This window comes from Dermacentor andersoni, chromosome 1 (assembly GCF_023375885.2).
Source record: "Dermacentor andersoni chromosome 1, qqDerAnde1_hic_scaffold, whole genome shotgun sequence".
NCBI classification, from domain to species: Eukaryota; Metazoa; Arthropoda; class Arachnida; order Ixodida; family Ixodidae; genus Dermacentor; species Dermacentor andersoni.
In genome coordinates this window covers 225,337,817-225,355,500 of record NC_092814.1, presented here as the reverse complement: position 1 = coordinate 225,355,500, position 17,684 = coordinate 225,337,817, and the positions used below count along the sequence as shown (strand labels likewise).

The 17,684-nt window shown below is 48.3% G+C and overlaps 1 protein-coding gene across 3 annotated transcripts in view; it reads right to left on the bottom strand.

Moving 5' to 3' along the window:
- Nucleotides 1-4,678: 4,678 nt before the first annotated feature.
- The window catches only part of LOC126547956 (RYamide receptor-like), a 428,248-nt gene continuing 415,242 nt past the window's right edge, over nt 4,679-17,684 (bottom strand). The window contains exon 3 of one of the 3 annotated variants that reach the window (XM_050196036.2): nt 4,679-8,779. In XM_050196036.2, coding sequence (XP_050051993.2) covers nt 8,345-8,779 — 435 coding nt within the window. In that variant the 3' untranslated portion in view covers nt 4,679-8,344. The remainder of the gene's footprint in view (nt 8,780-17,684) is intronic. The other 2 variants (XM_050196020.2, XR_008609184.1) reach the window with 2 other exon arrangements.

Genomic DNA, 17,684 nt, shown 5'->3' with positions numbered 1-17,684 from the left:
GGTAGGTTTCGGGCCGTGGCAAAGGCGCTGAGTGGGCGGGTTTGCGTTAGTCACCGTGTCTTGTTGCGCTGTGTTACCTGCACCGTGTTCTGCCAGATGTTGCGCGAGCGCGCGACACCACGCGCAGCGCGGCGTGGTTTCGCGAAAGATGTAAACAAGAGAGGAGGGTGGCCCAAAAGGCGGAGCATCGCCATGAGCAACGCCGAATTCCGGCTTCACTTTTGCTTCACAAAGAGTGACGTCAGGGCCTCTCCTTAGTTTCCTTCCTCCGTGGTGGAGGCGAAGCCTTGCGCGCCGCTGCTGCGGCGCTACCGAGAGAGGGCGCTCGCTGGTGTGATGTCACGCTAGGAGGATAAATGGGGCTACAGCTCGGCTCCTCGCAGTGGTCGGCGCGCTGCCTTGCGCTATGTCGGATGATGTATAGCCATAAGTTTAACAAAGGGAAACCATGTCCACACCATCAGCCGAACCAGCAAAGCTAAGCCTTCAGCCAATTTTTTTTTTTCACTTTACGGACGTTAGCCAGCCCAGATATCCCTCTCCCCTACCTCTACGAGACCACGCAGCGCCGCCATCTTTTTTGTTCACTTTACGGACGTTAGCCAGCCCAGATACCCCCCTACGAGACCACGCATACGGCGCTTTCAAACAGGTCCATCAGGTACAGTTTCGCTTTAAAAAAATTCTTCAACGAAAATGCGGCCGCCACATGCGAATGCGATATGGAACCGGAGGCAGCATGATTTTTATCTCCGTCCTTTATCACACTATCAGCCTCGGCCGCTCCATGTCTTAGGTACTTCTTCATCGTCTGCACATGATTATCATCACATCGGCTTCTTCGTCTTCATCGCATGTGGGGACTCATATTGAGATTGATCTGTGCCTGTAGTGCGATTGGTCTTCGCACCGTATCAAAGGGCGTGTTAACTGCTACGTCACAATTATTTAAATATAAACGCAGGACAAAGTTTATTATATGTTTTAAAGAGGAAGAGGTCACAAACTAACAGTTAATTATAATGGTATGGATAGCCTATGTCTAGAGAATGAATATGTTCTGTATGTTCACCTCGCTTCAAATTGCTTTGCGCGCTTTCTTGACCCTGGAGAAAAAACCTGCAGTCTTCAGTGACTTCAACTTGATTTCAACTAAGATGTCATTAACTCGCGTTTGTTCCCTCACTCAATCTGCTCTTTTCTTATCCCTTAACGTTACACTTATCATTCTTCTTTCTATAGCTCGTTGCGTCGTCCTCAATTTAAGTAGAACCCTTTTCGTAAGCCTCCAGGTTTCTGCCCCGTACGTGAGTACTGGTAAGACACAGCTATTATACACTTTTCTCTTGAGGGATAATGGCAACCTGCTGTTCATGATCTGAGAATGCCTGCCAAACGCACCCCAGCCCATTCTTATTCTTCTGATTATTTCAGTCTCATGATCCGGATCCGCAGTCACTACCTGTCCTAAGTAGATGTATTCCCTTACCACTTCCCGTGCCTCGCTACCTATCGTAAACTGCTGTTCTCTTCCGAGACTGTTAAACATTACTTTAGTTTTCTGCAGATTAATTTTTAGACCCACCCTTCTGCTTTGCCTGTCCAGGTCAGTGAGCATGCATTGCAATTGGTCCCCTGAGTTACTAAGCAAGGCAATATCATCAGCGAATCGCAAGTTACTAAGGTATTCTCCATTAGCGCTTATCCCCAATTCTTCCCAATCCAGGTCTCTGAATACCTCTGTAAACACTCTGTGAATAGCATTGGAGAGATCGTATCTCCCTGCCTGACGCCTTTCTTTATTGGGATTTTGTTGCTTTCTTTGTGGAGGACTACGGTGGCTGTGGAGCCGCTATAGATATCTTTCCGCATTTTGACATACGGCTCATCTACACCCTGATTCCGTAATGCCTCCATGACTGCTGAGGTTTCGACTGAATCAAACGCTTTCTCGTAATCAATGAAAGCTATATATAAGGGTTGGTTATATTCCGCACATTTCTCTATCACCTGATTGATAGTGTGAATATGGTCTATTGTTGAGTAGCCTTTACGGAATCCTGCCTGGTACTTTGGTTGACGGAAGTCTAAGGTGTTCCTGATTCTGTTTGCAATTACCTTAGTAAATACTTTGTAGGCAACGGACAGTAAGCTGATCGGTCTATAATTTTTCAAGTCCTTGGCTTGAACTAACTTTGGCTAAATTTAGGCAGAGTTTAAATATATGCAAATGCCACGTAGCTGGATAGAACAAAAATAATGTTGTTTGCCGTCGCTTGGAGATACTCAAACTATTTTTTTCCATTCCGCCTAATTAGATAATTAGTCTTGATTAATTAACTTATAAATTATTATAATTAGATGAAAATTGTAGAGCGACATGAAAAACTCACGATACAGCCTTCTGTTCCTCAGGACGTGCTACATAAAAGTGTTTCCGAGCGTGAAATTAGCCCGCGAATACACGCAAAGTGCCTCGAGTGGCCAGTCGCGCGGCAATTTCGCGTGCATTTGCGGCTGCTGTGAATCGAGCCCACATGTCACCCACCCTTCACCCACGCGCCGCCTCTCGTGGTCTCCGAGGCAGTCGCGCCACACATGACAGATTGACCGCGCCAGCCAGTATATCGCAAAATGAAAACACGTATACGGCTGCGCTCAAATTTCACATTAGGGAGTATCGGGATCGCCGATGGATTATAGCGAAGCTGTATATGGCTAGCAGATTCTTCTGTCCGTCCGTCGTTCGGTCGGCTGTACGCCGAAAACTCCTCCGGCGAAACCTCATGCGCATGCGCGGGAAAAAAAAAAAACACAGAGAGAGAGAGAGAGAGAGAGAGAGAGAGGCGCGCGATTAGCCAACACCACCTACAGGTAGCACAAGCCCTTTTTACTCCGGTCCACGACGTCACGCTACCTGGCCCGAAATTTCAGTTGACAAGCCTGGCGTGATGAAAGCGGCGACGTCGAAATCACTGTTGCCTACTTGGGAGCATCCCCATTAGATTCCACGGCAGTCGGGCCAGGTAACACGACGTCATGTATCAGAGTGAAACGCATGCACGGCTTGAGTATAGCACCTCTACGCTTTGAGGGAATCCTCTCTCATCCACTATAGGGCCTGGGTGATGCGTCCAACATTGCATTCTCCCACCACCACCCCAGGGGGTGGGCGTTCTAGCGGCTTGACAGTTCGTCGATCCTTGTGTTAGCCCCTGTGCTGGTAGCCGTCCCAAGTCCCGCGCATTCATCCAAGCTGCTCTGGGCCATTTGCTGTCCCTCAAGCAAATGGTATGAGGTTTGTGGGAACTCTGTCAGGCTGGCGTCCTGCCCGTTCTACATGGCCGGACTTCGGGCAGTGTTCCCGGCGGCACTGTTCTGTTTCCTGGACGTGTCGATCAGTGCAGCGGCGTCAGTTCGTTCTTCGCTTCTCTCTGGCTATCGTTTCTCCTCGTTTAACGCCCTCTAGTTTCAGCAGCACGAACTGCTCGCAGCAGAGCGTCTATAGATGTCATCTCCTGTGGAGTTACTTCCTTCAAATCATTTTTGGAGCCACTGGTGTCGTGATACGTTGGAGCGTAATCACATGACGATTTTCGTATTCAATGCGCTGCAAGTAAGCCACAGAAACTGTAATCACGCAGCACACAGTGCTCTGAAAACAACTGAATAAGGTGTTATAGAACACAATAACAGGTTTTCTATCGGAAGTCACGCCCTTAATTCGAAAACTAAGAACTTGGTCATTCTTCTCTTATTACCCTGGTAATTAGTGCACAAAATTATCCCCAGTTACGGAAGAGGGCTGATGACCGAACGCCATATAGGTATCAGTCGTATAATACACCACCCTTCATTACTTCTTTCTTTATCTTCTTTTTATGTTTTTGCGTTTAGTATTCGTCGGATACGTCAGACATTTCGGTCTGCCGGTGTTTAACCTTTTCACGGTGCTCTTAATTGCTGGGATAGCGCTCCACATGTGCATGTGCGACTAAAAAAAGTGAGAAAGCCCGCTCTTCTAGCTGACAACGAATAAAAGTTTTGAGCCTGAAATAGACGCCTATGCAATCGCGTCGTAGTTCATTCGAATTCATATATGCTGAACCCTAATTCTACTGTGCCAACGGGACAAAAATGGCTGCGGCTGCGAGGCCACATTTACTGGAGCTTTCTGACATCCGAAGCGGTGTACAGGCTTTGGTCTGTTGTTGCGCCGTCGTACATGCGTGTATTAATGCGATTCACATTCTTAGCCTACTTCCCCCAGTACAGATTGCAAATAAAGGTGTCTTCAGCAATACGCTTTGTCGCTACATTGCTTAATTGCTAATCGCATTAACCTTAACGTCGACAGTCATCGCTAGATGAGTTCTGCTGGATTTTTTTTTTTGCAGCAGCTTGGCTATCGCATAGAATAAAATAGGAAGAAAAAAGTTTCATTTTTTGTAAGTTTTACAGCCTGTTAACGTATGCACAGCTTCTGCCAAAACATGTTCGGCCCACTTTGCTTATGACTGCATCCGCCCTCCTCACTCCCAGGGCAAGAGTTCCACTCACTTTCTTTTGTTTTGGAGCGCTATTAGAGTGCGGTGTCACAGTAAACGAGAAGGCCACTTATTTTTCACGTAGGCTATAGATATGAAAGGCTCGCACATGCGCAGTAATGCACAAAGAAAACTTTGGAAAGCCTTTAATTGTGCACAACAACAACAACAACAACATTCAACATTCTTTACACGCACGAGATTATCTTGCATGCAGGCAATGGAGGAGGGACATTAATGAGGACATACTCAGAACATGACCATGAGCATTTCACATGTTTTTGTTGGAGTGAAAGTGCGTCTGTGCATTATGCGCTTAAATATTGAGCAAGCGAGCACGCAATCGATACGTTTAAGAAATATTCATGACAATTGAAATCATCACTCAGTTACACAGAGTGTTTCCGAAATGACAAAAAGGAAACCGCTTGAGATGCGTGGCGAGCAATAGAACTCGTATGCGAAGAAAATTACCTGAAAGAACACGGCTATAGAGCACTAAAAAACGAAAAATTAAGCAGCACTGAATGCTTGTTTTATTGTATTTATGTGAATAAATAATTGTTATCAGAGTGTAGTAAATTTACAGAAAAGTACGAGGTTAGCTGTGTATAAACTTACCATATCTTTGTTTACACATGTTTTCAAACGTGACCTTGACATTATCTGCACTTTCTTCCGCTTCATTTAAAAATTGAGACCCTGCTGTTTTATATACACTTCAAAAATGTACGACAGGCTCTGAAAGTCGCGACGGACAGTAATATACACCATAGTTGCCGACACACCTATATCCTCGTCATTTTAGCTTGGCGGCGGTTTTTCGCGCCATAAAAGATGGGAGCGGCGTTGCCTGGCAACAAAATAGGGGCCGCTCCCTCTGCACGACAAGGTTTGAAAACGCGGGACACAGAGGCTTCTAGACACGTTGGCACGCAAACATCACATCGGGAAAACAATACACAGCGCCGACGCCTCCCACACGTGGCACGGCGGCGCATGCGCCTGACGGGCGCACTCCAAGTAGAGTAAATTTACAGGGGCCACGTGACTGTCTCCGTTACGAATTTTGCAGTGCATCCCAGATTAAACATTTCAGGGCGATATCGGGACCGGATTCACAGTGTTTCGTGCGAAACATCTTTTCATAACTGACACCTTGACTGCCATCGTTCTTACATCGTGCTTTGTAAGTCGCGGGCCGAATTACCAAAGTTCTTTCGTAAGAACTATCTGGCCGGTTGCCTTTGCTAATAATAAATTTGCTATCGTTGTTAGCTTCCTTTCACGAACAGTTACATAACGCACAGATTCACCTCTTACATGGGAACGGTCTTGTATGTGAGCTGAGGGATTCCGCAAGCTTTTAATTAGTAGGAAAATTTGTCTTTGGAGTCTCGGGCTGTTGCCTTTGCTAGCATCTCGTTCGCTTGGTCACCTTTATTTCTGACCATGGTGAGTACATTGGTAAAAAAAAAGAAAAGAACAAATGGTTCTGAAGTTATAACGCAATTAGTATAATAATCAATTAATTAGTAATATGTATATATGAAAAAAAATACTCTGTGGGCTTGACATGAATGTTTCAGGGCTTAAATCAGCACTTGCAGGCATGAAACTGAGCGGAGCATATATGATGCCTTAGGCATTGCAGGGTTAAACCAAGAAGGAACCGTAAAAACGAGCGATGGTAAGCAGCGGCAGGCGAAGAGGCTCAGGCACAGGGCAACCAGTAGCGAACTTCTGCTGTAGTCAAATTTGGCATGTTCTGGCCGTTAGCCTTGATCTAAGCCACGAACTCCTCATGGGGAACCAGGGGAAAGAGTGCGCGCCACGCAGCGTGCGCCACCGAAAACGCACGCAATAAGTGCGAGTTCAGCGTACCAGTAAACGCTCGCGGCCCCTTGTTCATGCGTGCACACAGTGGCTACAGTGATCACATCGCACGCGTACACACGCCGCCCAGTGTTGCCTCCAGCTTCAGAACTCATCTCTCCATACGCAGACAAACGATCGCTTTTCTGGGGCCTCAGTTGATGCGAGCGGTACACGGCTGGCCTGCAGCGAACGACTTTACGGTGAATGTCGGAGGCCACGGCACCTTATGCTGCCTACAGGGCCAATCAACTATTCTCCATTTATGCAAAAATACGGCCGCCACGACAATGTATCCGTGCACGGGCGCGAACTCGTCCCTCGCGTCTAGTCCATCGCTAAGCGGCGCCCTCTGAAATGGCACAGGGTAACGTAATTTGTATCGTCGGTGTACTGCTTGTCGCAGCTGGGATAAAGCATGGCCTTTGGAGCCTTGAGGTCTACCCTGTACTTTTATACTTCGCTCGCTACCGCTGTGTTTCGAGCACAGCGCTTAGAGAGCAAGCCAAGGAACTAAATTCATGCAAATTTATGCACGCCGGTATATGGTCCCAATATTGCACGAGCCATCGCCGTTATCACACGATCTATATACACAGTTCGTGCATACTAAGAAAGGTGTTATTACAGAAACAGTTATCGCGAACTACCCAATCTTATTAGAAGTTTCATAACTGTTTTTTTTTAATCTGTGAGAAGGTTCCAACATGTCAAGGGTTCCGAAGCTTCACTTCTGTCAGAACTCCGAAATTACTGCATACGATTCATCTTTACTTCCTACGCAGCGTTTTGACCGCACCTGAAAACTAAATTCCGTAGAGCACGTATAGAAACTTGCCTGAATTCATCACTGCTTCATCTACTGCTTTCTGGCCGTGCCTGAATACCTGTTTTATTACGGCAATACTGAGACAAGAACCGCACTATGCCTTAGCCGATTCTTTTTCGAGTATGAACGCAGTGGTTCATAAGCATACCATTTGCTGAGCTATGTCATGGCTACCACAGCGTACGGAGTTATTAACTGTCTGAGCAGGCAAAAAGCAGTTTTCTAAAAGTGTGGCGTGTTTAAATGAAACAAATTCTGCTGACCACAAGTGGGCATGCACATAACCTACTAGCACCGCCAAGTCACGCTGATGTACTACATGCTCTGGCGATCACGTTGAAAATGTTATTCGTGCAGTACATTTTCGGCCAACTCGCGTTACACCAACTTTAGCGGCAAATTATACTCAAATGCCACCAGGCGATTTCAGTGTTGGCCCATGTGGTGTCTTTTTGTCCTGCTGACTATTTTGTTCATGTCCAGTCGCAACAACGGTAAAGCCAACAAGACCATAAAACTTGGTTCACATCTGCGGTCGATAGAACACGCGGATTACGTTGCGCTCACATGACTGGCTCCTCTACAGAGTTACAGAGTCAACGAGCCGTGGCGACGAGACACGAGTCTTTACGCCGCTCGCAACTCGGTCGTGTGGGCGATATCACTGCGGATGTTTGGCACATCTCGGCAAAGGACCTCGCTCAGTGTTTCAGACCCAAGGAAGCGCCGCGTATCCACAGAAGCACGTAGCCAATAAGATGAGACACCCTATCAGCCGTTCGAAGCACAGAGGTTCTTGTGTATCAATAGTCACGAGAACAGTAGGACACGACTTCGCACACTATTAGCAAATATTTGTCTAGCTTCTGTGATGCCGCGACGCTCAACTGCGGTTGTTTTCTCGGGGAGGATCCCACACACAAATCACTGCTGCCAAAAAGAGTCAGCGAAGTGGACAATTCAACGCGCCAGCACCCGGAACTGCATGCCACGATATGCTCCGTACAGACCCCACAGCGGCAGCGTTGGCTAGCGCTTGGCGGTGGCCGGGCCGCATGACAGGGGCTCCCTCGGAGCTCTGGAAGCGGGGCGTTTAAACTTTCGAGTCCTCGTAGCGCCTCGTCTTGCCGTTCGTTTGCGTAGAATCCTTGGTGAAGCGGAAGCTGGATCCCGGCACTGCACGCACGCTCACGTACGTGGTGTACGTATTGCAACGGCGTAGCGCGGCAACCTCGGCAGCGGACTCCTTGCGCGGCGGGCGCCGGTGGCGCAGCCGCGCAGGCCAGCAGAGCTGCGAACGCCGGAAGAGCTGGCAGAAGCCGTCGCGGAACTTCGAGTTCATCCAGCAGTAGATGAGCGGGTTGTACGAAGCGTGGCTCATGGCCAGCCAGTGGATGACGAAGTAGACGTAGCGGATGTGTTCGTAGTTGTTCACGCCCGGGTCCAGGTCCGACAGCAAGATGTAGGTGTTCAGCGGCAGCCAACTCAGCATGAACACCGTCACCACCGTGATCATCATCTTGATCATCTGCGCAGTGAAGAGAGCACACGACGGACAGTTAAAGGTGAGAGTTTCGAAGTAGTAGAGCTGGAGGAAGGAAAAGGCCGAGGCTAATATCAATTGCTTACACTTGTTTACGAGAGCTTGCAATCCCAAAATGTTTGCAATCCTTCCTCCGAATCGCCAGTGTCGCTGTGTGATTTCATCTCCTGTTTCTTAATGTCCGAGCTAACGTTAGCCAAGCTGGGGCCCTATAACGTAAAACTACTCCAATATGTTTTAATTCCAATTTCCTGGCGTCAAATTTGCGTAACCGCCGACGCAAGCATCGGGCGGTGACCCGCAGGGTTGTCTAAACACACCAATCAAACACTCTCCTCGTTTATAGGAGGTTACTTTTGCTTGCTTTAAAAAACGAATAACATTGCTTACACTGAGCGGCTTCTCTTATCTAATTGGGTGACAAGAGGCCAGGAGCACGCTGAAGTGGAGAGGGATCCGATGGGGCCGAGCCAATGCATTGAAAATCGATAACCGGATGGAGAGGGTGCTGCCGGCGTTTGCGATTGGTCCGCTTTCCCTTATTTAGCTTGCGATGGTTGGTCGAAAAATCGCGGCGGCATGCAACGGAATGTTAAGAATGCCGCTAAAACGGATCCTCAGCAAAGAAAAATTTGGCAAAGCGAGGTCGTAAAAGTGCCGAAAGTGCTCGAAAACGTTACACGGCCACGCAAAAAGTTATATTGTACGCAAAAAATCTATGGGCACTTTACTTAGCGAAATTGCGATAGGCGAAAGCCTGTTCTGCTAACAGACGCCGCCGTGGCCGCGAGCGTGGAATGCAATCACAGCCACATGGCTGCAAGGTTTGTCGCCGATGTGCGCGCACCCCCACGCGCATGTCCGCGCTCTCCCACGCGCCCACTCGCACAGCGCTATATTGGCATGGCGCCTCCTCTCGTTGCTCCCCTCGCGGTGATCACCGCTTTCCTGCATCCACTACGGACTGCGCCCGGACACTCATGAGCCACTAAAGGCTTACGCCTTGATAAACCCATGTTCTCCGGCAGGTGCGAGTAGCCAGTGCCTAAGCGATCGGCGGCAGCCATCTTTTATTCCTTTCGGAACGGGGCAGCCTGCTGCTATTAAGAGAAAAATTAGTTTTGTTCGGCATATTAATGCATCTTTAACGCGTACACGGTCACTATGACGTGGTGAGTTTTTCGCGGTTCTGTGACGTCGCGTGACAAGCAGGCGAAGTGGGTGCAGGCCGAAAGCTTTTTAGCCATAGCTGAGGGCTAATTGCGAAAAGGCGTCCAATCGGAAATAACTATTTTTTCTTTTGTTCGATCCAATAATGCATAATCAATGTGTACACATATTATCAGATAAGCTATCGCGGTTCGCGTGACGTCGCGTGACTGACAGCCGAAGTGGGGTGGTCCCAAAAAAGTTTGTGACCAATCGCGGAGGGCTGACTGCAGAATTGGAATATAAATGTTTGGAATAGCTTTACGTTATAGCGCCCCTGTTCAACAAAACAAATGATTAGCAAAAACATTGTGCAAAAAACTGATACACCCTAGGCCTCATAATTGTAAATTGCACTGTTTTTTTTTAACCTTTCTTTTTTTCGTTGAACATCTTAATTGGCTGACTTCTGGGACACACGGTATTAGTATACACTATATGCGTGCATATACAGCAATATTTCAGGCCCCGGCCATGTTAACGGCGCACACTAGATAGCCTTTGTGTGTAAAGCTTTGATAGATCCTAATGTAATCGAAACAGCAAAATGTCACATTAAATTCAAAGTGAGGGTATTATATCTATATGCAACTTAGCAAATGAAAATTTAACTCTGGCAGTGCGTGATTCCTGGGACTGTTGACTGTTACAGCGCACAGCAGATGCTCCTGCCACTTTCCGAAAGTTAATTTGAGGTGAAAAAAAGAATGGGTTGAAGACCTCTTGATTTTCAGCCACACAATTTGTCGATATCTTAATGGCCTTTCGTAACGAAGGAGCAGCGCGCTTCAACGATAGAACGTCATGTTTCTTATTGTTTTCTTTTGCATGCGTTGAATTCCGCGGCTTCATAAAAAGAATCAAGAAAGGAACAGAAGAGGGCATCAAGGCAAATGACGTATCGGTTTATGACCCAGCATGATTTACTTCGTGCGCCTCCGCGACAAAGAAATCTTACAAAAATGGTAGCACACTATATCGCTGAGGTGCAAAACCTAATACCATGTTAATAATGTCAACATTGTCCGTTGGAAGCGAAACTTTTGGATAAATGGATTATATTTTTACGTGCATGCTGCGAGCGAGCAGTGATACCTTTGAACGAAATAGAAAAAAATAAGAAAAGGAAACGCGGGACGAGCCTAATTTTAGGCACGAACGACAAGGTTTCAAAATGAGCTTCCTGCATATCGTTTTTTTATTGTGATAGCAATTATATGGATACTCCAAGCGCATTTCTGCCGTCGGCGTCGCCGTGAGGTTCCGTATAAAGTCCAAGGGCGATAAAATCGTCGCCATGCGCCATATGCTCTATGTGCGAGTGAAAGCGTGCGAGGGTGAGCTCGCGATCGCGGCTTAATCTCACGCACGAAAGGGCAGAAAGCGGGGAGGAAGCGCGCCGTCTTCCGTCGTGCACAAGGCTCCGGGGAGAGGATAGGGAGGGGGGGGGGGATTCTACGCGGCTGCGCGCGCGCCCTAGCCGCTCTATCTTGAAAGCCATCTGCGACGGGGACAGAGTCCGCCCGTGCATGCGCTGTGTTTTCGCGGATTAGTTCGCGTTGATGCGGGACGCAGCACGAAGGCCAGTTGGCTCGCTGCTGCTGCCGCACTTCTTCATTGCAGCGTTTTGACAGCGAGTTTCCGCGGTCATCGAGTGAGATGTGTTCATGTTTGCTTGTGCGTACGTGACAACATGCATGTTAATTTAGTTAGTATACCTATGTTTACAAGTTTATACGGCCGATAAAACTGCTATCCTTACTTCATATAGTTGTCCACTGATTTTCTATCGCAATCGATGCTTCGCCTTTCAGGCGAAACTGCGCCATTTTTTTTTTAGATGCACGAAGAGTTGAAATGCACGAATGCGGTGTGTATGCGCGTGCCATAGAGCGGGTGATGAAGAAAATGCAATTACCAAGTAAATACACAAAGACATCAAAGTCTATATTTATCGCATTAGCTATTGACGCACATTGGACATACTCGTTACTCGTTACAGCATAACTACCTGTTTCGAAGCTGCAGCCACGCATATACACCCCCAAATGCCGCCACTCTCTTCCCCGCGTGCTTTGTCAGCTTCTTCTATCGCAGTTTCATTGACGAATTGATTGATTGATTGATTGTCTGACTGAGTGGTTGGTCGAGCGAGCAGGTGAGTAACTTGTAGGGAATAGTGAGAACTGATGTCGGCGATGAAGCACATATCTTCGTCCGTTATCTTTCAGGCTAAATCGGAACAACGGTGCCTGAACTGGTAGGGCTGGTCGTGCGTGTCACTTAAACTTACAATTGCACACAGAATATTCTCGTTACATGAAAGATCAATAAGTTACTCAGCTGCACACATCAATAACTTGTCAGGCAGGTTACGTGCACCATTTGCGTTGCTTCGAGACATGAGAGCTGTCAAGCCAGGAAAAGCGAGACGGAAGGTTTGAGCTGAGAAGAAAATGTATCGACAACTCTTCCAAAAAATCTGGCGATTTCAGTAAGACTGCAGACGGATATATCGAAAAAAAAATTGGCTTCGTATGCTATATGCTAGCCATACTATATACGTTGTAACCGTTCTTTCTATTTTCTCGGATGCCAGATGGACCATATCTCCAAGCTTCTTGGCGTGGCGGTTTGTGACATTGCATCGCAGCTCAAGATGGACTGCGTGGCTTGGCAGTAATAAAGCAGAGCCATGAGAAACATTTGTGTAACAACCCACTGCGTTTACCATGTTCCTGAGGAATAAATGGGTGAAATTCTCGAGTAACATAGAGAAAACCATTGGTTATTTTAGAGCAAAAAGTGTTTACAAAGTCGGAAGCATGACTCTGAGCGCAAAGTAAAGCACAGGGTTCGTATCCCGAAACGTTGCGAAAAAACATTAATTTATTGGCCGGCTTTTTGGTGCCCGTCACTCATTATGACGATCAGCGTGGTAACAAGGCCATCACCGCGGCGATAGGTAGTAAGAGCGGACGCCATTAGCGGGCGTAATGGCGTAAAACAGGTTTCTTTCTTATTAACATGGGCCCTGGATATTTCAATATGCTATGCCCACAGGGATCATTAGACTTCACAGCAATACTCGTGGGGCGCGTTGATATGTAGGCCTCAATTTTTCTATGGGACGTCTGTTATTTTTGATGGGACAAAACTGCCACAGTGAGTGCTACACGTATGCTGCTTCAATATTGCCCTGTCATCGCAAGTGTGTACAGAACGCGCCAGGTCACTATGGCTTTCTGAGCAATGCTTTTCTGGTCGTCAAGCTTAGTTGATCGGCTGCTCGAGCACCAATCTTTGCATGTTGAAAAAGTAGAGGCAGGCTTCGTTATCATGCCGCTGCCGCCATCCTGTTGTCTACATCGTGCAGAAGTTGATGACAGGCCACTTTTCTCATCCACCTCCTCATCTTCAGCTTTGGCCTGGTCAGATGGCGATGAACAAGACTTTGCCAAGCATCGTCAATGTGCAGCTGGAAACGGGCAACACTAATGACAGCTATTGAGCATCTACGCTTCGTTATTTGTGCGGGGTTTTTCGCGTGCGCAGCGCAGACTCTGAGAGTGGTGGCGGATGTGCATGCATTTTGGAAGCAACAGCAGGAAATGCGGATGCAGCATTCGTTCACAACGCGGCTTTTAGGGGAGCAGTCAGCGCAGTATCTTCCAGAGGTGGTTCTTCGCCTCCTGGAATATCAGTCAAGGAAGTGTCGACATGCCACCGATAAAGGGGCATCACCAGGATTTTTATGTTGAGCGAGAGGGAGAGGGCGGTGCAAGTAAGATTCTCCTATTTTACTGGAGGTGCAGAAAGGCCCTTCACCACTGTACCCTTCGCTGTTGCAGGAGGGGAGCGATGGGGAGGGGGGGCAGGAGGTAATTTTGGGGGGTTGGCCCTCCTTTTCCCCCCTATAGAGCCACCCCTGTATGCGCCTCTGTCGCGGTTGTGCCGTTGTCATGTAGCCACTGTTGTCCTGCCGACGACGTCTTTGTACCGCTGTCATCGCCGACGTCGTCGCATGCAGTTGAAGGACTTTGCACAAAGTTGAGGACGGGAAGTGGGGGCAGTAATTAAGTCGTAGAGTGAGTTCGGAGCCGAAGAAATTGCTAATGTCTGGTGTTATTTTTATTGCGATAGCAATTATGTGGACACTTCAGGTAAAGTTACGTTATCGTCGACGTCGTGATGTTGTGTATCCAGTCCAAGTGCGATAAGATCGCGGCCGCGCGCTGTATGCTGTAGGTGCGAAGGAAAACATGAGACGGTGAGCCGAGAAGAATAATGGCTTGGTGCGGCGGCGCCTTCTCGCGCGCGCAAAGGGGGGGGGGGGGATGTGCGCGCGCTAGGAGAGGTAGGGGCAGGGTAGCGCGAGTCTGTTCCTCTACTCCGGTCGCGGCCTCGCGCGTCTTGGCGGTAATCTGCGGTGGGTTCGAAGGCTAGTCGACCTGATATAGCTGATGGCTTCGTGTGCTCTGTTTTTCCGCGCGTAGATCGCGTTGAAGCGAGAGGCAGCACTAAGGAGAATACGTCTCGCCGCTGCTGCCGCTCTTCATCACGCAAACGTTATGACTAAGCATCCGCGTTAAGCGAGTGAGATGTGTTCACGTTTGCTTGTGCGCGTGTGGCACCAAGCTTGTCAATTTAGTAAGCTAATGTTTACAGCAGTTTATAGAGCTCATAAAACTACTAATCTTACTGCCTATGTATAGCTGTTTATTAATTTGCAATCGCAATCAATGCTTCGCCTTTCGGGCGAAACTGCACCTTTTCTTTACTATACTCGAAACTGGGTTTTCTCTGTCGACCGCCTCTTACGCTAGCGTTATGCTGCCGGCGTTTCGTCGTTATTGCATGCGCCGTCGTCATCCTACCCTTCTTCAGCCTCACCATATGGGTGAAGCTAGGCGAAACCTTGCCAATTGAACTTATGCCAATGAGTAGTTGACAGCCGGGCGCGCTAATTCCTGAGCTGCGGAGCTTCTTTCTTTTTCTACTTATTATTGGGGGCGAGCTCCACCACAGGAAAAGTTGGCGCCACCGTCGGCGTGACGTGGCATGAGAGATCACGTGGACGCAGCGGCCGCGTCGGCTGCTTCGGAAGCACCGAATGGAGCTGCAAACGAAAGTTTAAAGTCCCATCTGAGCTGCGGTTCTGATTAAGTGGTGAGGCTTTTCCCGCCTTGGGTGTCTCCTTTACAGCATTTGAAATCACTGTAATAGGTAGTGGCTGCCTTTGGAGGCGTGCAGCATGGTAGGCTACTGCTCGGTGCTGCAGTGCCGGCAAACAGCCATCGGCTACAACTCGGGTGTGCAGCAAGCACAGACGCGAGGAATATTTCTGCTACGGCGCCAGGATTGCGATGTTCGGGGAGTAGCAGAAAACGCGCACTGAGACGTTCGCCCGCGCTCCCTGCCCGGCTAATGTCACGATGGTTTGGTCTCTGAACTTGTTGATGCTAGACACTGGCACGGTCACTGGAATGGAAAGGGAGCGGTAAGAAGCACATTAAATAAAGGCATGGTATATAGTCATGTTTGTGTTATGAATTAATGCACTGGACTATGAAAAAGAAGCAGCGCGAAATCGCCCGCTGACTGCATACAGTGCGACGCAACTTTAGAAATAATATTGAAACGTCCAAGCATTTAATTAGAAGAAGAATAATATTGGATCGTCACGACGGCACATCACAGTAGATGTAGGCGTTGAAGTCCCTCGTTAAAACGATATTGTCTTTGAACAGCTCTGATAACGTCCACGGAACAATGGTTGCTTGTGGACTGTCAAATGCTCATATGCTGTGGCCTAAAGCTCACAGCACGATGCGAAAACGCTCTCAGTGAAAGCGAAACATTGTGCGCGGACATGCATGCAGAAGCGCAGTTGGTCGCCGCGAAACCGTGCGATCGCTGCATGCATTGAGGCTTCATTCTGTTATGCGCCATCTGGTTATACAGACCGCCCACTATAAGAACATATTTCACATACTTTGCGCTCAGCTATTGCCAACCTTTCACGCAAGAAGACGATTCGGGAGACTCCATCGCGGCGACCGCGCGCAATGGCTGGCACTGTACATATTCGGTAAAGTGATAGCGTCTGTAAACGATTCTGTGCTTTCAGTCTGCCCAAGGTTATTATTTCGACAGTAATAAAGTTCCCTCGTTTTGAGAGTACTTACAGAAATGTACAGGAGGGCTGCCGCGTTGGTGTTCTTATTAAGCACCGTAAGCCAAACCTATGAGGAGCGCACCGCGTGCTCCCTCATACTACGCGAGGGAGGCGCTTCCGACAGATGGCGACCCCGTAACTCCTCGCCCCCAATGGTGATAGCAACTAGACGGATACTCGAGGCACGTTCACGCCATCGGCCCCGCTGCCGTTGTCGTGCTGTCCCGCTGATGGCACTTGAGCGCGGAGGATTAGAGGGCCTCCATAGACGCCGAGTGCGTGTGGCTGCAACAACGACGAAGCGTAGTGGACGCATCGTCAACGCTACGCTCAATCACCTCGGTGGCAAAGCAAGGGCAGCATTCTGCCTCCTGCTGCTGACATGCGTTGTGAGCACCCATACTTAGAAGCACACTAGCGTTCTTGCTGAGGTGCTGTGTGTATGTTCTGGTCTGAGCAGTAAACTTCAAGCTAACGTTATCTGATATTTCACTGGGCGCTTACTAACGCTGACGGTTTCTCATCGGTCTCATCGAGGTGCAACGCCTGCAAAGCTATTGGTGACGCTCATCACGCCAGCGTTGAGAGATACCCAGTAGCTCCAGACGCCAGGGCGTTGTTTCTTTTACCAAGAAGGAGTTGCCTTGCGTGCTGCATTGCGCCAACACGTCGCATCCGCGTATAGTTATGGCCCCGTATGCTTTGCGGATTAATGACCAAACTGTACCATACAGATGAACGCACGTTTTTTTTTTTGATGTCATCATTGATAGAGACTTGTCTTGTGGTCCTCACGTCTGGTACATGACAAAGCGTTTGAACGCCATTGTGGACCTTCACGCTTTTCTTGGCGGGAAATCCTGGGGCGCAACAGTGTACCATCAATGTTTCAACTATATAAATTCTATTTTTGGGCTTCCTGCGGTACAGCTTACTTCTACTAGGAAATGCTTGCACTGCAAATATCGGCAGACTCCAGAATGTGCAAGCCCAAGCACTCAGAACTTGTCTCGGTCTCCCAGAAACTACGTCATCGATTGCGACAGTGACCATTGCCAGAGACGCTCCTTTGACAGTTTACATTGCTGCAGATGTCCTGAGAGCACACATCCGACGCCTGACGCGGATTCCCTCACACCATCTTGCTTGCTTGCCAGCAAAGGGGCCACATTTGACATTTGACAAACGTATTGTAAGACATCAGTCCTACTTGGCATCACAATTTACGCCTGCTACACGATTATCAGACACATTGTGGTGTCTGCACCGGCCGCAAGTGCAATTGACAATTCCGGGCATCAAAAAGAAAGCTGGAGCGCCGTTGAAAGCTTTGAAGCAAACAACTTTGGAACACATTCACAACGTGCACAGATGCCAGCGAGATGTCTACACAGGTGGTTCGGTAAAACTCAACCGCTCTGCTGCTGCAGTCATCATGCCCGCAAGATCTGAAGAAATCAAATTAAGAACTTCATGTGTGACCACATCGACGGGTGCAGAACT